Raw genomic sequence first — 24,171 nt, 5'->3', positions numbered from 1 at the left:
TTTTTCAGCATTCTATTCGAGAATTGCACTTGTTTTTTTGTGTATTCCCTACCTAAGAATTTATCAGTTTCAGATTTTTTTTCAGATTGATACGAGTTTTATGAATATTGAAACTGAGCTATTTTTTTGATTTTGGAACAAAATGATAATTTGAATATATATTGAAGCAATAGGTTTTGAAAATTTTGTGTATATGGATCACGTGATATTCGGATTAGTGTTGACAATTCTTCTTGAAATTCTAAGGTAGTATTCAGTGGGCTTTGTTCCTTCGTGGTTTAGTTTTTAAACTGGAACTACTATTTTCATGCCGCTGATGAGGCACTGACCTAATGATTCTGGAGTTTTGATATTATTCAACTGAAATGTAGTCTTTTTTAGTTCCATGAACTTGAAGTTGAATGTAGTGAACTGGTTTTATTCTTAGTCTTGCACTTTTTCTGGGATGAGCATTTCAAAAAAAATCTCATCAAATTCTTGGAAAACTCATTTTATGAATCTCCTGCCACTAAAAAAATCTATAAAGAGCAGAATAATAAACTTCGAATGTCTTGCTTACCATGCGTTGCATAATTGAAGTGAACCTTCGTTTTTTATCAATTTTGTCACAAATTAGAACGAAAGTGTGCATTTGGAATTTGATTCTGAGAAATTCATGCACAAATCTGTTTATAACAGTGAGTTGGTTGCTCCTTGTACTTCTAGGTGAAATTTTACTTTTATAACTATTATATTGTTTAATTTGGTTTAACTGTTCGATTTTTCAATTGATTAGGTTTTAGTTTTGTTCTTTTGTTTTTTTTAGAAAGTTAGCTAATAGATTACAGCTGATGACATGTTGACTTATTGATTCCTGAATTTTGAATTTCTTCGACCAATTAATAGGATGTTGACCAAGTCATCGTTGGTACAAGCCTCTTTTTCAGCATTCTATTCGAGAATTGCACTTGTTTTTTTGTGTATTCCCTACCTAAGAATTTATCAAAGTTTCAGATTTTTTTTTCAGATTGATACGAGTTTTATGAATATTGAAACTGAGCTATTTTTTTGATTTTGGAACAAAATGATAATTTGAATATATATTGAAGCAATAGGTTTTTAAAATTTTGTGTATCTGGATCACGTGATATTCGGATTAGTGTTGACAATTCTTCTTGAAATTTTAAGGTAGTATTCAGTGGGTTTTGTTCCTTCGTGGTTTAGTTTTTAAACTGGAACTACTATTTTCATGCCGCTGATGAGGCACTGACTTAATGATTCTGGAGTTTTGATATTATTCAACTGAACTGTAGTCTTTTTTAGTTCCATGAACTTGAAGTTGAATGTAGTGAACTGGTTTTATTCTTAGTCTTGCACTTTTTCTGGGATGAGCATTTCAAAAAAAATCTCATCAAATTCTTGGAAAACTCATTTTATGAATCTCTTGCCACTAAAAAAATCTATAAAGAGCAGAATAATAAACTTCGAATATCTTGCTTACCATGCGTTGCATAATTGAAGTGAACCTTCGTTTTTTATCAATTTTGTCACAAATTAGAACGAAAGTGTGCATTTGGAATTTGATTCTGAGAAATTCATGCACAAATCTGTTTATAACAGTGAGTTGGTTGCTCCTTGTACTTCTAGGTGAGATTTTACTTTTATAACTATTATATTGTTTAATTTGGTTTAGCTGTTCGATTTTTCAATTGATTAGGTTTTAGTTTTGTTCTTTTGTTTTTTTTAGAAAGTTAGCTAATAGATTACAGCTGATGACATGTTGACTTATTGATTCCTGAATTTTGAATTTCTTCGACCAATTAATAGGATGTTGACCAAGTCATTGTTGGTACAAGCCTCTTTTTCAGCATTCTATTCGAGAATTGCACTTGTTTTTTTGTGTATTCCCTACCTAAGAATTTATCAAAGTTTCAGATTTTTTTTTCAGATTGATACGAGTTTTATGAATATTGAAACTGAGCTATTTTTTTGATTTTGGAACAAAATGATAATTTGAATATATATTGAAGCAATAGGTTTTTAAAATTTTTTGGGTATCTGGATCACGTGATATTCGGATTAGTGTTGACAATTCTTCTTGAAATTTTAAGGTAGTATTCAGTGGGTTTTGTTCCTTCGTGGTTTAGTTTTTAAACTGGAACTACTATTTTCATGCCGCTGATGAGGCACTGACTTAATGATTCTGGAGTTTTGATATTATTCAACTGAAATGTAGTCTTTTTTAGTTCCATGAACTTGAAGTTGAATGTAGTGAACTGGTTTTATTCTTAGTCTTGCACTTTTTCTGGGATGAGCATTTCAAAAAAATCTCATCAAGTTCTTGGAAACATCTCAATTTATTAATCTCTTGCCACAAAAAAGATCTAAATAGCAGAATAATAAACTTCGAATGTCCTGATTACCATGCGTTGCATAATTGAAGTGAGTTTTCGTTTTTATCAATTTTGTCACACATTAGAACGAAAGTGTGCATTTGGAAATGGATTCTGAGAAACTTAATCTGTTTATACAAGTGAGTTGTTGCTTCTTGTACTTCTAGGTGAAATTTTACTTTTATAAATATTATTTTGTTTTATTTGGTTTAGCTGTTCTATTTTTCAATTGATTAGGTTTTAGTTTTGAGCACTTTTGTTTTTATTTAGAAAGTTAGCTGATAGATTACAGCTGATGACATGTTGACTTATTGATTCCTGAATTTTGATTTTTTTCACTGGATTGATAGGATCTTGATCAAGTCATCGTTGGTACAAGCGTCATTTTCAGTATTCTATTAGAAAAATAGCACATTTTGTTTTTGTGTATTCGCTACCTACGCATTTATCGGAATTTTAGAATTTTTTCAGATTGATGCAAGTTTTATGAATATTGAAGCTGAACTAGTGTTTTAATAATAACTAGTGTTTTTGTAAGAAAATGATAAATTGAAAAAATATTGAAGCAAGAGGATTTTGCGATTTTGTTTATCTGGATTACGTGGTATTCTGATTATTGTTGACAATGTTTGTTGAACTTTTAAGGTAGTAAGTCGTTTGACAGAACTCTGATCTATATGGAAATACCATTTTCATGCCGCTGACAAGACTCTGACTTAATGATTCTTGAGTTTTGAATTTCTTCAACTGAAATATATTCTCTTATAGTGCCATGTACTTGCAGTTTGTTGTAGTGAATTCGTTTTATTGTTAGTCTTGCACGTTTTCTGGAATGACCTTTTTTTAAATCCATTTCTTGGAGCCATCTCAATATATGGATCTCTTGCCACTTAATTATCTATAAAGAGCATACTAATAAAGTTCGAATATCGTGCCTACCCTGCGTTGCATGATTGAAGTGAACTTTTGTTTTTGTCAATTTTGTCACACATTGGACTAGGAAAGCGTTCATTTGGATTTTGACTTTGAGAAACATGCGGAAATCTGTTTATACCAGTGAGTTGGTTGCTGCTTCTACTTTTAGGTAAAATTTTACTTTTGTGTTTATTCTATTGCTTAATTTGATTTAATTATTCGATTTATCAAATGAATAGGTTTTAATTTAGAGTAATTTTCTTTTTATTAGAAAATTAGCTAATAGGTTACAGCTGATGACATGTTGACTTATTGATTCCTGAATTTTGAATTTCTTCGACTGATTAATAGGAGGTTGACCAAGTCATCGTTGGTACAATCGTCATTTTCAGCATTCTCTTAGAAAATTGCACATGTTTTTTTGCGTATTCCCTACCGAAGAATTTATCGGGGTTTCAGATTTTTTTTTCAGATTGATACGAGTTTTATGAATATTGAAACTGAGCTATTTTTTTTATTTTGTAACAAAATGATAATTTGGAAATATTTTGAAGCAATTAGATTTTGAGTTTTTGTTTATCTGGATCACGTGATATTCGGATTAGTGTTGACAGTTCTTCTTGAACTTTTAAGGTAGTAAATCCTTGACAGAACTCTGATCGTTGGAAATATATTTCTCCTTAATAGTATTCAGTGGGTTTGTTCCTGCGTGGTTTAGTTTTCCTGCGTGGAACTACCATTTTCATGCCGCTGATGAGACACTGACTTAATGATTTTGGAGTTTTGATATTATTCAACTGATATGTATTCTTTTATAGTTCCATGAACTTGAAGTTTATTGTAGTGAACTGGTTTTTTTCTTAGTCTTGCACTTTTTCTGAGATGGGCATTTCAAAAAAATCTATTCAAATTCTGAGGAACATCTCAATATATGAATCTCTTGCCACTAAAAAGATCTATAAAGAGCAGAATAATAAACTTTGAATATCTTGCTTACCATGCGTTGCATAATTGAAGTGAAACTTCGTTTTTTATCGTATTTTTCACACATTAGAACGAAAGTGTGCATTTGGAATTTGATTCTGAGAAACTCATGCGCAAATCTGTTTATACCAGTGAGTTGGTTGCTCCTTGTACTTCTAGATGAAATTTTACTTTTATAACTATTATATTGTTTAATTTGGTTTAGCTGTTCGATTTTTCAAATGATTAGGTTTTAGTTTTGAGTACTTTTGTTTTTATTTAGCAAGTTAGCTAATAGGTTACAGCTGATGACATGTTGGCTTGTTGATTCCTGAATTTTGAATTTCTTCAACTGGTTGATAGTATCTTGATCAAGTCATCGTTGGTACAAGCGTCATTTTCAGCATTCTCTTAGAAAATTGCACTTGTTTTTTGTGTATTCCCTACCCAAAAACTTACCGGGGTTTCAGATTTTGTTTCAAATTGATACGAGTTTTATGAATATTGAAACTGAGCTGGTTTTTTTTGATTTTGTAACAAAATGATAATTTGGAAATATATTGAAGCAATAGGATTTTGAATTTTTGTGTATCTAGATCACGTGATATTCGGATTAGTGTTGACAATTCTTCTTGAACTTTTAAATTAGTAAGTTCTTGACAGAATTGTGATCTATGGAAATATATTTCTCCTTAATAGTATTCAGTGGGTTTGTTCCTTTGTGGTTTACTTTAAACTGGAACTACCATTTTCGTGCCGCTGATGAGACACTGACCTAATGAATCTGGATCTTTGATATTATTCAACTGATACGTATTCTTTTACAGTTCCATGAACTTGAAGTTTATTGTAGTGAACTGGTTTTTTTCTTAGTCTTGCACTTTTTCTGAGATGGGCATTTCAAAAAAATCTATTCAAATTCTTAGGAACATCTCAATATATGAATCTCTTGCCACTAAAAAGATCTATAAAGAGCAGAATAATAACCTTCGAATATCTTGCTTACCATGCGTTGCATAATTGAAGTGAACCTTCGTTTTTATCAATTTTGTCACACATTAGAACGAAAGTGTGCTTTTGGAATTTGCTTCTGAGAGACTTATGCGCAAATCTGTTTATACCAGTGAGTTGGTTGCTCCTTGTACTTCTAGGTGAAATTTTACTTTTATAACTATTATTTTGTTTAATTTGGTTTAGCTGTTCTATTTTTCAATTGATTAGGTTTTAGTTTTGAGCACTTTTGTTTTTATTTAGAAAGTTAGCTGATAGATTACAGCTGATGACATGTTGACTTATTGATTCCTGAATTTTGATTTTTTTCACTGGATTGATAGGATCTTGATCAAGTCATCGTTGGTACAAGCGTCATTTTCAGTATTCTATTAGAAAAATAGCACATTTTGTTTTTGTGTATTCGCTACCTACGCATTCATCGGAATTTTGGAATTTTTTCAGATTGATGCAAGTTTTATGAATATTGAAACTGAACTAGTGTTTTAATAATTTTGTAACAAAATGATGATTTGAAAATATATTGAAGTAATTGGATTTTGCGATTTTGTTTATCTGGATTACGTGATATTCTGATTATTGTTGACAATGTTTCTTGTATTTTCAAGGTAGTAAGTCCTTGACAGAACTCTGATCTATATGGAAATACCATTTTCATGCCGCTGACAAGACTCTGACTTCATGATTCTTGAGTTTTGAATTTCTTCAACTGAAATATATTATTTTATAGTGCCATGTACCTGCAGTTTTTTGTAGTGAATTCGTTTTTATTGTTAGTCTTGCACGTTTTCTGGAATGACCTTTTTTTAAATCCATTTCTTGGAGCCATCTCAATATATGGATCTCTTGCCACTTAATTATCTATAAAGAGCATACTAATAAAGTTCGAATATCGTGCCTAACATGCGTTGCATAATTGAAGTGAACCTTCGGTTTTGTCAATTTTGTCACACATTGGACTCGGAAAACGTGCATTTGGAAATTCATTTTGAGAAACTTATGCGGAAATCTGTTTATACCAGTGAGTTGGTTGCTCCTTGTACTTTTAGGTAATTTTTTTGTGTTTATTCTATTGTTTAATTCGATTTAGTTCTTCGATTTATCAAATGACTAGGTTTTAATTTAGAGTAGTTTTGTTTTTATTAAGAAAGTTAGCTGATAGATTACAGCTGATGACATATTGACGTATTGATTCCTGAGTTTTGAATTTCTTCGACTGATTGATAGGATGATGACCAAGTCATCGTTGATACAAGCGTCATTTTCAGCATTATCTTTGAAAATTACACTTGTTTTTTTGCGTATTCCCTACCGAAGAATTTATCGGGGTTTCAGATTTTTTTTCAGATTGATACGAGTTTCATGAATATTGAAACTGAGCTATTTTTTTTATTTTGTAACAAAATGATAATTTGGAAATATATTGAAGCAATAGGATTTTGAATTTTTGTTTATCTGGATCACGTCATAATCGGATTAGTGTTGACAATTCTTCTTGAACTTTTAAGATAGTAAATCCTTGAGTATTCCATTAGAAAATTGCGGTTGTTTTTTTATGTATTCCTTAGCATTTATCGGATTTTTAGATCTTTTTCGGATTGATGCGAGTTTTTTAAATATGAAACTGAGCTAGTGTTTCAATGATTTGGTAACAAATTGATCATTTGAAAATATATTGAAACAAGAGGATTTTGCGATTTTGTGTATCTGGATCACGTGATATTCTGATTATTGTTAACAATTTTCTTGAACTTTTAAGATAGTCAGTCTTTGACAGAACTGATATAAGGAAATATATTTCTCCTTAATACTATTAGGTGGGTTTTGTAATTCTTTCGTGGTTTACTTTTTTAAACTGGAAATACCATTTTGTTGCTACTTACTGACTGACTTTATGCACTGACTTAATGATTCTTGAATTTTGATTTTTTTCAACTGATATGTATTTTTTTATAGATCCGTGGACTTGAAGTTTATTATAGTGAACTCGTTTTATTCTTAGTCTTGCACTTTTTCGGGGATGACCATTTCTAAAAAAATCTATTCAAATTCTTGGAAACGTCTCAATATATGAATCTCTTGCCTCTGAAAAGATCTATAAAGAGCAGAATAATGAAGTTGGAGTATCTTGCTGACCATCACATTAATGCAATTAAGCTGATTTTTGCTGCGCATAAACATCTTTTTGCTCAGTTTTGTGATTGGAATAGAACAATAAGAGTACTCTTTTTGTTAAATTTTTCTGCTTGATCGCCCCTTTTTGTGATTCGGGAAAACATTAGATATTAAATGGTGTTCTTTTGCGGTTAATGTCTCATAACTTCTTCCTGACCGAGAAAAAATGAACATTTGATAGTATTTGAAAACGATGAGCTCAGGTTTGAACATTAAGTCTCTACACGAGCATCTTTGGCCAAGCTTGCTCTGTAGACAAAAGGAGCCCCCGTTCCGATGTTTTCATTTTGCCTACTTCTTGTGAAGCTTTTTTTCAATCTTTTCGCTGAAGTTTCTTCCATGCGAAATTTTGATCTTGTCCTTGCCGAGGCTGTTTTGTAAGCACCCCTGTGTACTTGTCATTTATACCCTGTCCCTAAATGAATATTCAAATGTAGTTTTTCAACTTCCGAATTGAGTTTAATAAGAGTTGTTTTTGTTGTTGTAGCTGTCGCACAGAGCTGCAATTAGCTGGTAATTTTGGCGGGATACCGGCGTTTTTTTTACCGTTTTTAACTGGTAACCTAGTTGCGCTTGTATCATAATAAAAATAGATATATTAGTAGTAGTAAGACTCCCTATCCACAACTTGCTTCTGCTAATTTTCTGCATCTACGCCGCGGTGATTGACATGCGGTTAGGGGGGCCAGGAGGGGCATCGTCAACATCGTGGGAAAGGAGCAAGGAAGGCGGATTATTCGGTGCAGTATGTTTGTTGGACTGATGGTATTAAGTTCAGCCAGTGTGCTACCTCTACTGGTCAATCACTTTCAGGTCCGTGGTTTTCTCACTTCAGTTGAAAATGTGGTTTACGTCATGTGGTATTTCACATTTGGGACAGCGGTTAGCAACATTGTCTTAAATCCGACTCAAGTAAGAGTTTAGCAGGGGGGGGGGGCAGTATCCAGTTCTCAGTTGTGCAATACGGATAGGTGCAATTCGTGGCAGCGTTTGTTCTGCTATCTTGGGTGGCGGTGTACCTAGTTGCTTGCTGTCTTTGTTCAACTGGGTATGAACCGTGTGTCGGTGGATACTTTTGATGCCATTTTGCTGATTTTAGAAGACGAAATGGGAGCACCGTAGTGCAGGACGCTACGACTGATAGCTTTGTAAGTCACTGAGAGTGTCTCTTTTGTGCAGCCCCAGTCGCTACCAGCAATCGTTATAATTTCCTTGGTGCTCCTTACATTTTCTCCAAAATTGAGCATACTATCGAAGATGACCCCAAGTACTTTGAATTTGGATTTAACTGGTATTGCTGAAATGTTGATAGTGAGGTGTGGTTCAAACTTGGACTTCTTGCTCCTGGTTCTGAAAACAGTTGTGCCTGATTTCTCAGCCGATAACTTGTTTTCTCGATCAAGTTTTCTTGATTCTAACCAAGCATGTAGAATTTTTAGGTATGGAGATATCATGTCACGTAATTTTTGACGCCTCTACGCGGCAGAACTACGAGCGGGCAACCGCTACCAGAATCTATACACACTGTACACAGACTGCGAGAAATGGGTTTTTGCGGCTGGATCAGGCCAGCCCAGTCTCTCTGGTCCCTAGTTTAATAACAGTAACATGGTTTTCGTTAACTATATAAAGAAGTAATTTTTTTTATAGTACGTGACCTCTATGAACTACTTGACTCATTAGTGTCTCTCAATTGTATGTCGTGCCCATGCTGATGTGGCATTTTTAAAAGAAATAACTGGTGTTTTTTTGCTACACTCATCGGGATTCTTCTCTCTGTTCTCATTGGACGCGTTTCTTTCTCATTTTGGGTGTTTCTCGGTCGCATTTCGATTTGAGCTGATTTGGACTGAGTTTAACAGACTAAGCTATCGCTCAATTGCATCTGATGTTTTAATGAAACTTCGTGTTTTTGTGCTCTAATCTCAATATTCCGTCTCACTGATGACAGCTTCACGCTTCGATTCGACAGCTTCTGACTTTAGAATTTCTTCATCTGATTTTGTCTAATTTATAGATAATTTTCTCATTGTTTTTTTTTTAAAAAAACATTGATATTTTTTTTAAATTTTTCATGAAAAATGTATTATTCATTCGGATGGTTTTTCTGACCTATATTTTAGAAAATTATTTGAAAGTTGCGTAAAGTTAGCCCCTGAAACCATTTTGCTTCAAAAAGTTAACATTAGATTGTTATTTAGGTACACATATACTTCGATGTCGAATACTTTGTATTTGAAAAGAATAACAGGAATATTGTTCTTCGATAACTTATGTTGATCTTTCAAATGGAACCAACAGAAAACAGTTTTGTTAAGCTTTGTTGATTGGTTTGAACTCATTGATAAGATTCAATATTAATCGTTACTCGATGTTTCTTGATACTGTTTAAAGATTGCTTTTGGCCAATAATCTTTTGTGGAAGCACGAGAAATAATTTAATCTTTTCGACAAATTGAGTTGGTATCCATGCATTAGTAATAAATCGAATTTGTTCGAATCAGAAATTATTAAACATAAAACATAAATTTGTGCGATAAACTCGACGTTCGCGTCATTATTGATGATCTTAAACCAACTCGCCAATCCTCTCTGTGGATATCGACGATAATTTCTCCATTTAGCGTTTGTATGATTTGTTAAATGGTCGTTCTAAAGTCTGTTATCTGACAGTGTGCTATTTAAGTTCCATTACTGTACTGCATTACTGTTCGTAGATCGTCCAATTTTTTTGTTGATATAGTCAATCATAGTGACTATTTTTTTCTTCCTCCGGGACATTTTCTCTCATTTTGTTGCTTGCCTCTAACTGCTTGGACAGTTTTTGAAATCAAATTCACCGTTGATGGTGTAGAATGCCTTTCAATTCTATCTGACTAACTATCGTCTTGATGATGACATCTCGACTTACCGACTCCTGATATCTGAATTTCTTCAACTGATTTTTTCTTTAGTTAACAGGGATATTTTGAATGTTTGTTCAACAGATCAAGACGCATGCCGATCCGTGAGTTTTTTTCCATGTTCGGTTCATTCTGATGAAAATGGTTTATGCGATCCATGAGTTTTGAATTTCTTCAACTGATCTTATATGGAATATTTAGGTCCTATTTAGTTCAGTAAACTGTTCAATTGTTAAAATCTTTGCTTCGATTTCCTTAGTCCATTACCACAATGATTTGTTTCGCGTGTTGTCAACTTTTGGCAGTTTTTGGCAGAGTTCGTGTTTTTGGCACAATTCATGTTGATTATGGTTGCTTTTTTCAGCTGTAACGCTGTACATGGAAATGAAAGGTTATTGATATGAAACAGAATATGTTGACCGCTAATTTGAATTCTTTCGCTTGTGTTTATTTCAGTCTAAGTTTTTTATACTTCCTACCACTACTCGAGAGAATAGAATTAGTTGTCATTGAAGAGGATATAGGATTTGTATTAGTGGGATTATCCTAACAATTTTGCCTTTGGTTGCTTGTTAAATGGTAATCCAAGAAAGAAACTAATTTATTTGCTGATCTGCAAACAACGTGGGCAATAAACGAGATATCATCATAATCTATTACAATTCTTTTGCCCAAATATAATAATTATCAGTTTGTCTTCAGACTTAACGAATGTTTTGATGCGCAAAATCATTGAATTTTATTAAAACTCAAGTTTGTTCAAGAGATGATGAAAATCAAGAAGCTGGTCGATCTGAAGAAGGAACTTCGGTGTCTGAAAACAGGAGTCGCAAGGTTGGCATGCTTCAACGGGGTCCAAGTGGGATTTCCATTGAAGTTACAGACCATGATTCGGCACCTCCGAGTCCAGCGATGAGAAAAAGCCACTCATCGGCTGGGTTGATGAGACATGATAATGCACTAAGGCAGAGTTTTGACCATTTGCGAAGGAAGCGAATTGTTTAAGAACTCTTGGCCAATTACTCTCATTTTATTCGAGGTAATCGAGAGGACTTAGGGTTATAGTTCCTTTTGAGCTGAGGGATCTGTTCGGAACCTCCTCGATGACAAAGAAATAGTTCTGAACTTTTTTTAGATTTTTAGATAGATTTTTTGCGTTGACCAATCTAACAGACGCAAAAAAAAACGCGAACGATCAAAGCTCTGCCAAAACAAAAAGGTCGAAGCCATTTCGAAATGTGAGACTGGCGGCCACAAGTTATTCTGCAAGAGAAAGCAAACTTGACATGGATTTAATGTGGAACTCAACAGCGTACGCTACTAAAAGTGAAGAGAATTTGTCCGAAGTTAAGGGCGGGAAAGACTTCAAGAAGAGTCCAGCAACTGGCGGGGCCAGTGTCCGGAAGAAGAAATCAAGTATGATGGCAAACCAGCATATCGTGTATCGCCAGTTGATCAGGGGAAGTTAGTGTACGAGATAGTTGTGTTCGTGACTTCAGAATAACTGATCATTCGGGTGAAATCAAAAACTTGTTTATCATGATTATGTTGATTGAACTGAACTGAATTCCCGAAATTGTGTTGCTATTGTTTTCATATAGTCTTAGAGTCTACGTTTTGGTATTGGATGTTCATGTGGTACATTTCTGCGTAGGTAACCTCTCAAGTTTGCTCCAAATGAGTAAACACATCCTTTGATTCGTTGAATTTTAAACGTAAAACAATTTAACTCGATTGTTAAATGTAGGTTTTTCTTCATGTAGCGGGGAAAATAGAACGTCGCAATTAAAAAGCAGCAAATAGAACTTCATGATGAGGCGTTCTTTTAGTTGAAATTCATTTGAATTGATGAAGGAAAAAACAATCTTTCTCCGTTGCTCACTTTGTTTTGAATAGCCGCAAAGCGATAGCTGGGGCTATTATTGTCCTCTTGGTTTTTTTTACAATTTTGAGTTGTAATTTTTAATAGCCGCCCTCATCTTCTCAGCCGGCTATTATGGCGCTACTATTTTTTTACGACTCGAAGAAGAGTATTGGAGAAGTCCTTTTTTTAATCAATTTTATTGGAGTGATTTTTGAAGCGGGAAATGAAAGGCGTGAAAAAATTTGGAGTGATTTTGGTGCTGAACAAACGTGAAGAGCGGAGCGAAAAGAGAGTGGTTTTTGTTCATACCGCTGTTTTTGAGAGAGCGAGAAATTGATGTGTGAAAAAATTTTCTCTAAGCGAGCGAAATTTTTTTGTTCACGTGCGGCATTTTAAAGCAGTTTTTTTTTCATTTATTTTGGTTAAGAGATTTGGTTATGGTTTTGTTTTAGTCTTAGGCTGGTTTTGGAAGTGGTTTGAAGGTTTCTGGTAATTCATATGAATTTAATGTCAATTCGGAGGTTTTTAATGTATTTTGCTGATTTTCGGGCTAATTTTTGCGTTTTTTGACGATAATTTTGTTTTACTGGCTCAAATGGGTATTGAAGAAACCCCTTTTACTTGAGAAAATTTATGAAAACAGTTGGTTACAGTTTTGTGGGTAAGAATCATTTTTTTGTTGAGAAATATGACAAAAAAATGGCGAAAATTGGAACTATTTTTAATTTTTTGCAGTTTTTCGGTTTTTTTTTCTGTTTTTAGCTAAGTTTCTTTGCCTATTATGACTTGCCTATTGTTTTGCGAGCATCTGGATACCCTTTTGGTTGAAGGGAATTTTTCTTTGGATTTATATGTTTTTTGAAATATTAAAAAATTTAGTAATTTTTCCAGTTTTTCAGTGAAAGTGGTTTTTAAGAGCTTTTTTTTCATAATTTAGCCTAAATTATTTTTTTCAAAATTCAAAAAAGTGGTTTTCTAAGTACTAGTTGTTTTGATGAAGTTATTTTGGTAGAGATATTTTTTTCGGGATCTCAAAATATTTCAAAATTTGATCAGATATTTAATCATATTTTAACAGATTTGATTTTATTGTTTTTACTTTTTTATTTCATGACTGTTTCAAGATAATCATAAATAAGTGAAGGCTCGTTTTGTTTGATGAGTTGTTGGATGGCGTTTAAATGGATATTCACTTCGAGTCGTTTCCGGAATTCTTCAGGCTATGTTTTTTTAATCAATTTTATTGGGGTGATTTTTGAAGCGGGAAATGAAACGCGTGGAAAAATTTGGAGTGATTTTGGCGCTGAACAAAAGTGAAGAGCGGAGCGAAAAGAGTGGTTTTTGTTCATACCGCTATTTTTGAGAGAGCGAGAAATTGATGTGTGAAAAAATTTTTTTGTTCACATGCGGCATTTTAAAGCAGTTTTTTCCATTTATGTTGGTTAAGAGGTTTGGTTATGATTTTGTTTTAATTATTGGCTGGTTTCGGTAGTGGTTTGAAGGTTTCTGGAATTTCATATGAATTTTATGATAATTCGGAGGTTTTTAATGTATTTTGCTGATTTTCGGGCTAATTTTTGCGTTTTTTTGATGATTCTGTTTTACTGGCTCAAATGGGTATTGAAGAAACCCCTTCTACTTGAGCAATTTTATGATAACAATTGGTTACAGTTTTGTGGGTAAGAATCATTTTTTTCTGTTGAGAAATATGACAAAAAAATGGCGAAAATTGGAACTATTTTTCTTAATTTTTTTTGCAGTTTTTCGTTTTTCTGTTTTTAGCTAAGTTTCTTTGCCTATTATGACTTGCTTATTGTTTTGCGAGCATCTGGATACCCTATTGGTTGAAGGAAATTTTTCTTTGGATTTATATGTTTTTTGAAATATTAAAAAATTTTGTAATTTTTCCAGTTTTTCAGTGAAAGTGGTTTTTAAGAGCTTTTTTTTCATAATTTAGCCTAAATTATTTTTTTCAAAATTCAAAAAAGTGGTTTTCTAAGTACTCGTTGTTTTGATGAAGTTATTTTGGTAGAGATATTTTTTTCGGGATCTCAAAATATTTCAAAATTTGATCAGATATTTAATCATATTTTAACAGATTTGATTTTATTGTTTTTTGTTTTGACTTTGTTTCAAGATAATCATAAATAAGTGAAGGTACGTTTTGTTTGATGAGTAGTTGGATGGCGTTAAATGGATTTTCACTTCCGAGTCGTTTCCGGATTTCTTCCCGCTATGTTTTTTTTAAGATCTGTTCACACATTTTCGTGATTTTTGAAGTCAAATTGGAGAAGTGATTTTGGTCACGCCGAAACAGGAAATGGAGCGAAAAAGCGAGTGGTTTTGCGGCGTGAAATTTTTTTGCTTTAATTTTAAAGTAGAGTGAGAATACGGTGTTTGAACAAAAATTCGCTTTATCGGTAGTGGTTTTTTGTTCACATGCGGCAATTTCACTCTGATTTTTACTGTTTTTTCAATTTTTTGGATCGGATTTTTTTCCTAAATGGTTTTTCCAATTCATTCATAGTCCGTTCTAGGTCTAGTTTTCTGTTAAGTCAATGAAAATTCTTTGAATTGTACGTCAGGACTTGTCCTGCTATGTTTTTTTATTTCGTGACCTTTTGGACAGATTTAGTTTCTTGGAAGCCATTGTCTCTGTTTTGAACTGTCGTATTCTCTATGAAGTACATTTTTAGCTTGAGCCTGTGTCGGTGCTGCTTGGACATACAGCCCAAGTGACTGCTCTCTGTGTCTCTAATCACCCCAACTCACCTCTCTCCCTTTCTGGATGTCCACTTGGTGGTCCTAAGGTACGATATTGTACAGCTTGCTGAAGCTATTGTGGCTATTTTCTAGAAATCTGCCAGCTATGCTTTTTAATGGCTGCTGTTATCTTCTCAAACGGCTACTTTCGAGCGCTTTTCTCCGTTTTTCAGAACCTGTATTTGGAATTTGGTTTAGACCTAATTTTGTAATAATTTGGTTATTGAGATTTACTTATCCCTGTGTTCTCTCATTTATTAACAAGGGTAAGGCTAACAACAAACTTTTAAATTAGCACGCATTTTAAAAAGTTTTCTGTTCTGTTTTTTCTGTTTTGTTTCAATCACAATAGTTATGGGAATCAATACCGGCTATTTGTCGGCGGATGTTTTTGATACCTCTGTCTTCTGCTTAAATGGTGATTATTTTTGTCTTTAATTGCTCTTGAACGAACTTCATAACAATTATTGTAAACGTGTGTCTTTTTTATGCAAAATTTTTGCTTGACGGTTTTGACTTTTGGAGTGACTTTTAGGCCCTTGACTTTTGCGTTTCGCTTGATCTAAAATTCTCTCAATCCCAATTACAAGCAGCTGAAATCAATTGGCGGCAATTTAAAACTAAAAGTCAATTGAAAAGTGCGCCGAAATTGGTGCCATTTTTCAGTTTAAGTCTTAATAGTGGTATATATTAACCTCTAATGTGATTATTTGAACTTCTCAAACCCATTTAGGCGACCCCTCCCCTCCCCCTTCCCCAACTGGAGCAGGTTGCAATTGATTAGAGCTCCCACTAGTTGTTCGAGAGCAATTCTTCCGACGTTTAGTCGGTAATGTTTTTATTTTTTTATTGCAATTTTAACTGAATTGCGTGCGTGGCGTCGTTTTTTCACTCTTAGTGGAGCGAGTTTTTGTTTACTTGCGTGATTAAGTTTTTGGTCACACCTGTTTTACCATACACTTAAAAATGACCTCCTTACTCTGAAATTAACTTTCTTCTTTAATTCAAAGAGATAAGATTAAGTAAGTGTCAGTCATTGTAATTGAAGGTAATTTGATAGCAAATTTTAAAATAACATCTTTTTGAGACTGCAGATCTACAAAGCTATTGTGGCTATTTTTTGGAAATCTTCCAGCTATGCTTTTTTAATAGCTGCTGTTATCTCAAACGGCTACTTTTGAGCCCTTTTTCTCCGTTTTTCAGAACCTGTATTTGAAATTTGGTTTAGACCTAATTTTTTAAAGTTTTGTTATTGAGATTTACTTATCCATGTGTTCTCTCATTTATTAACAAGGGTAAGGCTAAAACAACGAACTTTTAAATTAGTACGCATTTTAAACAGTTTTCTGTTCTGTTTTTTCTGTTTTGTTTCAATCACAATAGTTATGGGAATCAGTACCGGCTTTTTTGGCGGGTGTTTTTGACACCTCTGTCATCTTCTCAAATGGTGATTATTTTGGTCTTTAATTGCTCTTGAACGAAGTTCATAGCAATTATTGTAAACGTGTGTCTTTTTTATGCAAAATTTTCGCTTGACGGTTTTGACTTTTGGAGTGACTTTTAGGCCCTTGACTTTTGCGTTTTGCTTGATCTAAAATTCTCTATCAATCACAATTTCAAGCAGCTGAAATCAATTGGTGGCAATTTAAAACTAAAAGTCAAATGAAAAGTGCGCCGAAATTGGTGCCATTTTCACTTTAAACCTTAATAGTGGTATATATTAACCTCTAATGTGATTATTTGAACTTCTTAAACCCATTTAGGCTACCCCTCCCCTCCCCCTTCCCCAACTGATGCAGGTTGCAATTGATTAGAGCTCCCAGTAGTCGTTCGAGAGCAATTCTTGCGACGTTTAGTCGGTTATGTTTCTCTTTTTATAATTCGTTTCTACTTTTCGATCAGTTTTTGTTCTCTTTAAGGCTTTCAGTTGCTCACGAAAGTTGAAGCATTTATTGCAGTCGTGTGTCTTTTTATACAGTGTCTTTGTTCGTTTTCAATTGATTTTTAATTATGTTCGTCTTCTTGAAGATAGCTGTGTTTGAATTGCTTTCTCCTTCACAATTCTTTGAAACTGAACTAGATTGGCGACAGTGAACTGCTAAAAGTGGAATAAAAATTTCATTTTCTCACCTCAAATTAATTAATCGCCTATAATAAGCTCTAACGCAATTTGGAACCCCTTGGTAAACTTATTACAACTGCTTCGGGCAATCTAGGCCCCAACCCCGCCCACAAGAAAGCAGCTTGCAAAAGAATGGAGCCCCGCGGGCCGCCTATCGCTGGTGAGCAATTGGTTCCACGTTTGTTGGTTATGTTCATGAGGTTGACTGATTTTCGGGTTTCTACGTTTGTTACTTTTGTCGAACATTTTTGGCGTCATGTGACTTCCGAAATTTAAAAAAAAATTACAATGTCCTCCACGATTTTGTACTCTTTTTTTCCGCCAGTTGATTTTCAATTCAACATTTTTTGGGACTTTTTTCCTTATTCGAATTTTTTTAGCTTGATTTGTACAAAAAAGTTTGATTTTTTAATTATTCACGATCTCATTCCAATTTTCGTTTTTTCTTTTTTTTCTGGCAGGTCAATACTGTAAGATGGATTAAGGTTAGTATTGAGAAGTTTGAACAGCTTTGAAGTTGCCACTTGGAACAAACTTTGGAAATACGATTGAATTTTAATTTTACTTTGTTCTTCGTTTATTCATTTTTGAACACGGCTGCTAAATTCAAAATCTATAGGTTTAAAGATCTATAGATTTTTCATCTATGTTCGTTTCTCTGAGTATTGCTCTTTGTTTAATATCCGGGTCATAATCTCAGTCGTCACTTTCGTGGCTATCTTATAGCTCTTTCATTCTTACGACTCGCCGATGAGTAGTGATGGAGCTTCTTTTTTGATCGATGAGTTTGTTTGAGTGTATTTGAAACAAGAAATGCCCCACTTGAAAACTAAGTGTTTAGGTCAAGTTCATGAAGGAACTTGAAGAGCAGATGTAAGAAAGAGTTGTTTGTTCATTGCTTATTCTTGATTTTGTAGTTTTTCTGTTAAGTTTTTTAAATCATTTTTCTGACCAAAGGTAGTAAAAGTAGTTTTTGAAGTTTTTAAAAATTTCGGGGAAAATTTACGGATTTTAACAATTTCTCTTAAATTGTTTGTTTTTACCTGGTAAGATGACATTGAGGTGTTTTTGAGATGTAGCCAATTTCAAATTCAAATTACATTGAATTACATTGTTTCTGATGCCTACTTTGAATTACATTGTTTCTGATGCCTCTTGCTACATGTTTGCTTTTGCTTAGTCAGTTCTGACCGTCTCATTTTCACAAGGTTCACAATTGGATTTTTTTCGTCTTCCAATTTCTTCACATTTAGCATTCTGCAAGTAGCATAATTTCGTTTAGACTTTACTTTGTTACAAGCCGTTGGATGTTGTTTTTACTAATTTTAGTTGCTAAGCACTAACACAATCGTCGCATATTTACTGCCCAATTAGCTGGTTTTGACAAATTTTTATTTATTAATAATTTTAGTAGCTAAGCACTAACACAATCGTCGCATATTTACTGCACAATTGGCTGGTTTTCACAAATTTTCAGTTATCTTTCAATTTCTTTAAGCTTTTAACTTCTTCTTAATTGTCTTATTCAGGATAAGTACGGACGATTTTAGTGATCATTTTCAATATAAGACAGTTTTTCACGTATCTTGCTTGTCACTTTACAACTGCATGTTATTTTTTGAAACCATTTGATTTTCCCCACTTCTTTTGTCTGTTTTTGTCTGTATAGTATCTGGTCAAGATTTCGTCTGAGCTGCAATAAAATAATTGCGGGATACGATATATTAGTAATGAGATTGGATAAGTTTTTCGTATATTAGGGGTAAAATTGTTTTTAGAATCACTAAGAATATTTTTTAAGATACTGTTCTGGACCACGAAAACGTTTCTGGATTAGAATTAGGGATTTTAAATTGAGGTCGAGTAGAAGTTTGCTTGACTCTGAGTGAATGTTTGATGATCGTTTGCCCTTAATTGTTACTGTTTTGCTGATTGGGGAACGTAGTTTTGCACAATATTTTTCAGGGAAATTGTTTGCCCTGCTCATTTGGTATGCTTGGCGTTGTTTTTGTAGTTTTTATCTGGTGAAGTTGGTACGTGCGGTCAGCTTCCTGCTTCGAATAGTTTGGTAAGTTCTTAAGGCGTTATTTTTCTGCAATAATTGTTCTCTCATTTTTTTCATGGCCTTGAGCTTTCAAAAGGAGATAAACAGGAAAATCCCAGTAGGCATTAAGTTGCATTAGTCATTTGCTGTCTTATGTAGTTTTCTATGTGCTGAGCGCACTGAAATTGCGGTGCGGCCCATATTCAAGGGGAAAAAATCAAGATTGTGAGCCCAAGATTGTTCAGTTTCTCCGTTTTGTTTTTTGCTAAGTGGGTTTTAAATTGACGTTGATCATAATGCATATAGAGGTATTTTGAAGTCTTAAGATTCTTTTCATGTCTCTTTTGAGGTGTATGTTTTGGTAATGCCAACTCACACAAAAATTGTAGTGAATTTCAAAGTGGTGATATTTTTTAGCCTGAACGTGTGTTGATGTGTAGATCTCAGTAGCAACAAATTGGTTTTCAGGGCATTCGTTTCACGAGTCTTGGCAATTTTTTGAATTTGGTTAATTTTTTGACGTTTTTTGTCGTTGTTGATTGTAGATCTCAGTAGCAACAAATTGGTTTTCAGGGCATTCGTTTCACGAGTCTTGGCAATTTTTTGAATTTGGTTAATTTTTTGACGTTTTTTGTCGTTGTTGATTCGGTTGTTATCATGATTGTCCAACCAGGTTTCTGATAGCCTGCAAGTTAAACTTTCTATAGACTTTTGACAAGAAAGAATTGGTCAGAAATCGATCGTTTCTATTTCATTTTTTGTTTCATTCTCAATCGGCCTCATGGGAATCAATCAAGGGTATTTTCCCTCAATCTGACGGATTGGTTTCTTTTTGATGAGATATTAGCCCTTTTCAATTAGCTGAATTTTTGTAATGTGTGGCAATATATTGCTGCTTAAATTCTTTGGGGAATAGCAGCCAAATGTGAATACTTGCTCGTAGAAATTCGAGGAAAATTTGATCGTCTCGCTGCCGATTAATTTAATAGACGTTGGGATAAAAACAAACATAGGCAAACGAGGGTAAAAGTATTAAATCACTTTGTCTCAGGACTGGACAGCATTACTTTTTAAAAGAAGGAAAAACTGGATCTTTTTGAGCTTTTTTGAATTTTCCCTACGCGCTCATTGTGATCTGTACTCTGGCATCATTTGACCTGTAATATTTTTCTGTATACAGTGGTGGTTTTATTATTCATAATTATGCCAATTAATATGATGGTGGTTGTATGAATATACCCTGTTTTGTTTCAGAAGACGTGGTGGTGGCTTTAACTCTGTCTGGGCATGTCAAAGTATGGTCACTGTCTTCTACTGACCGAAAGGTAAATAATGAAAGCACGATAATTGTGCATCAGATTTTCAGTTCAACGATTTGCTTCCATCCACCTTGCTTGAACGTTTTCTAACAGTATAATTAATCGAACACCTCTGTGCGCATATCGTAGAGGGAGATATGTTCTAGTGAAGATGGCCGATTTTTGGTATTTTTTAGTATTATGCAATTCTAACGTACCAGCACTCAGGCAATACTGGGTTAACATAGTGTTTATGCCTCATGTGCATTATGATGTTAAATAGCGAACGTTTCCATTGTTGACCGCCAACCCTCATCTGGATTCTCGCCCAGGCCGCACGAGGTACTGACATAAACGCAGAACGCGCGATCGGCGACGTTCCAACCTTGCCAGAGTGCGCTGCGAGGTCCAGTAGGAAGAAGGGGTGTCATCCATGACGACAGGAAGCCATCCTTGATTGTAGTCAAGTACGTTCACAATTCAAGCATCGCCCGCATACGGCAATCATTAACCTCGATTCAATAGCCACCGTAGCGGCGGTTGACCCTATCGACAGTCTTGTTATTTTACTGGGTCATCAGAGTCTTCTTTCCGCATTGATTTGGCGTTGCCCGTTCCAAAAGCTGTGGTTTCACTGGATAGTAGATAGGGACAGTAGGAATCTCGTTAATCCTTCATGCGCGTCACTAATTAGATGACGAGGCATTTGGCTAATTTTTTTGCCAACACTAAATTCTCTCTGTATAAAAGCTAGACATCAATACATAATAATGAAGTATTTACATATCACCTCATTACACAAAGAGTCATCAGTGAGTGGGTTGGCATACGAAGGTATGCGAGCCGTGAGTTTGCGAGCACTGTCATTGTGTGATCGGGTGGCTAGATCCTTGCGGTTCTCTAGCCATAGTCATCGGTGAGCTGTGACCATTTCGTGAATCCGCTCCTCTTCCACTGCTGGAACGTCGTGGCTGATCCCTCAAGACACCTTACGATGAGCAGTTGGAGGTGACTCTTCTTCAGGCCCAGGTTCCAGAGGAGTTGCCACGTCTTTGGTGCCATTGCCCCACGCCAGATCATGACCAGGGCGCCAAATGTCACACTTCGAGCCAGAGTCCTAACTTATCACATCTTGCACCACTTCTGGGACATGATAGTAGTTTGCCTTCGCTTGGAACTGATCTACATCTGCGTTGTCACTGCAGATGATGCCGTCTATGAGCCATGCCTGTTCGTCCTTCCACACCACTAGGTCCGGCTTCCTGATGCCCTGTCTTGTGTTGATCACTGATTCGGCGATTGAGCTGTAGCCCTGCTTCTCCAGAAGTCCCTTGGTCAGGTCCACGCTTTTCTCGTGTCTTTTGATCCTCTCGCCCCAGCTTCTGGGACACACTTGGGGGATGTTGGCCAGCGTCTAACAACTACCGCATGCATCACAGGATGTGTCCTGTCCACTGCGCCACCTCTGCATCTTTGCCTTGGTTGTCATCAGGTTGCCTCTGAAAATGGACCCTGAGGGGGCAGTGTGCTGTTGGTCAAAATCCCATGACCCCCACACTGTCGCACTGTCTTGAGTCCGGCCCCATCTACTGTGGTTTGCAGTCTGTCTCCCTGTCTGACTCTGAGCTCTGCTATGTTGTGAGGGGTTAAACTGTCGATGGTAGGCATTGTTGCTTCTATGCTCTCCATTCTCAGCCCTGTATGTGTGAGAGTTGCCACTGCTGGGTCCTCATCTTTCATGAGTCTGGTAAGTCTAGCCTCCTGCTTCAATGGAACCCTCTTTTGCAGCTCAGGTATGCCCAGTCCTCTGTCATCAACCATCAACGTCAGCGTGGAATATTTCCTTGGGTGTCTTTGGGCCATCCCATTAACTGCCTCACAGTCCTCCTGATGACCTTGTCAACGCCATCCAGTACCTGCTGCGTTGTCTTTACGAGGACTAGCTGGTGATACAGACTAGGGATGCTGTAGGTCTTTAGTATCCAGATTCGTTTCTGTGGTTTCAGGGGGCTCTCCAAGTCGTCTAGCTTCTTCTCCAGCTTCTTGATGGTATTTGTCCTAGTGCCATGTGGCCCTGTCTCTGTGGCCAGGTACTTGTAGAAGGACTCTGCTGTCATCACGGGGAGTCCCCCCGCCCTGCTGCTGAACACTGTGCTCGGGTTTATCACTATCTGTCGGTCGCTTGGCACTCTGTGTACATCTAGGGTTGCTCACTTCTTGGCGTTGAGAGAGAGAGAGAGGCCACATCTTTCAAGCCCTGTCTCCAGTCTGTTGATTGAGTCCTGGAGCCCTGTCTGTTTCTTTGACAGTAGCACAGCTTCGTCGGCGAAGGCGAGGTGTTTCAGCTTTTCTGTGCCCTCTGGATTCCAGTCATCTTCAGCACCCCGCTCATCACAAGGTTGAAGAAGATTGGGGAGGAGATGGGATCCCCCTGTCTGACCCCTGTGGAGGGCTTCACAAGACGTCTCTTCCCATCGATCTCCAATGCTGTGCCCTGTCTCCTTGTTTCCCTTCATGATGTATCTGAGAACCTTGGGGTCTGTGCCTGCTTCTAGTGCTGCTTCTGCCAGGGCATTGTGGGTCACTGTCGAAGGCCTTCAAATCTACGATAGCCAGTTTGAGCCCGTCCGTGTCTTTGCCTCACTGATGATGCCCTGCAACAGGAGAGAATTGATTGCTGTTCCGTCTACCCTCTTGTAGTCCTTCTGTCTAATGTTGTCGTCCAGGTCCTCAAGTCGCGCAGCCAATCACTTGTGGAACACCCTGGCCAGCACACTTGCGACTGTGATGGGTCTGAAATCTCTTGGTTCCTGAGACCCTTCCATTTTGGATATGACCACTGTTCTTCCAGCCAGGAGCCATTCGGGTACATGTTCTGCAAACAGCGTGTGAGACCATCTTCATGAAGAGGATATCAGTCATCGTCTTCCTGCTCACCCTGTCTGGTGCAGTGGCTGTCTATCCCATGGAACTCACAATTTTGGTCACTTCTTCGATGGTGATTGGAGTGGCCCACCCCTGACCGCTCATTGGGCTCAGATCAACTGTCTCTGCCTCAGTCTCGAGGAGTTGCTGCCATGCATCAAGGAACCCTGTCTTGTCTGTGATGGGATTGTGCTGGGCAAACTTTTTCCATAACGCATCCATGACTGAAGCCGCTGCATTTGCCCTGTCTCGTCTGTAGAGAGCCTACAGTCTAGCATGCTGATGTCGTCGTATGCCCTTTTTGGAGCGTCTGGACTGTTTGTGAGCCCTCTGTCCCCCCTTCTTTGGTTCTTGAGCAAGGTTTTGTGGCCACTTCTCTTCCTCTCTCACTCTCGACGCACTGAGTGAGTTCGTCCTCTTTCATTTTGTGCCATTCGTCTGGAGGAGGAAGTGCCAGCATCACCACATCAATGCCCGTCTCAAGACAACGCCTTGGCCTGTCTTCTTGCTCAGTGGTCACCTCCCTGTCTTGTGCCTGCCTCAATGCCACACACTGCTGGTTCTTACTCAAGCCTTTGAATGCCCCAGCGGAGCGCTGGGGAAACAGTCTGACCAGTTGCTCATTCTGTTGCTTCTGGGTTGCGGGAAAAGAGCCATCATTGCTTTTTTGACCAGCGCCTTTTCCTCAAGTGTCCACCTTGCGTCTCAATCTTCCGGTCTTCTGGGCCTGCATCTGATGGTACTCGTCTTGATGCCTGCTTCTTGTGTGTATTGAGAGAGCAGTCTGTCCTTTGAAAGGTCTACCACCACTTGAGC

At 36.3% G+C, this 24,171-nt stretch overlaps 1 protein-coding gene across 2 annotated transcripts in view; it reads left to right on the top strand.

Moving 5' to 3' along the window:
- Positions 1–24,171, top strand: part of LOC142350668 (WD repeat-containing protein 7-like) — a 134,740-nt gene that overhangs the window by 20,402 nt on the left and 90,167 nt on the right. Inside the window, exons 6-8 of one of the 2 annotated variants that reach the window (XM_075402594.1) lie at positions 11,104–11,304; positions 11,559–11,803; positions 20,387–20,457. In XM_075402594.1, coding sequence (XP_075258709.1) covers positions 11,104–11,304; positions 11,559–11,803; positions 20,387–20,457 — 517 coding nt within the window. The remainder of the gene's footprint in view (positions 1–11,103; positions 11,305–11,558; positions 11,804–20,386; positions 20,458–24,171) is intronic. The other variant, XM_075402596.1, reaches the window with a different exon arrangement.

Source organism: Convolutriloba macropyga, chromosome 12 (genome assembly GCF_964194025.1).
Source record: "Convolutriloba macropyga chromosome 12, txConMacr16.3, whole genome shotgun sequence".
Classification (NCBI taxonomy): Eukaryota; Metazoa; Xenacoelomorpha; order Acoela; family Convolutidae; genus Convolutriloba; species Convolutriloba macropyga.
This window is presented reverse-complemented; position numbering and strand designations above follow the sequence as displayed.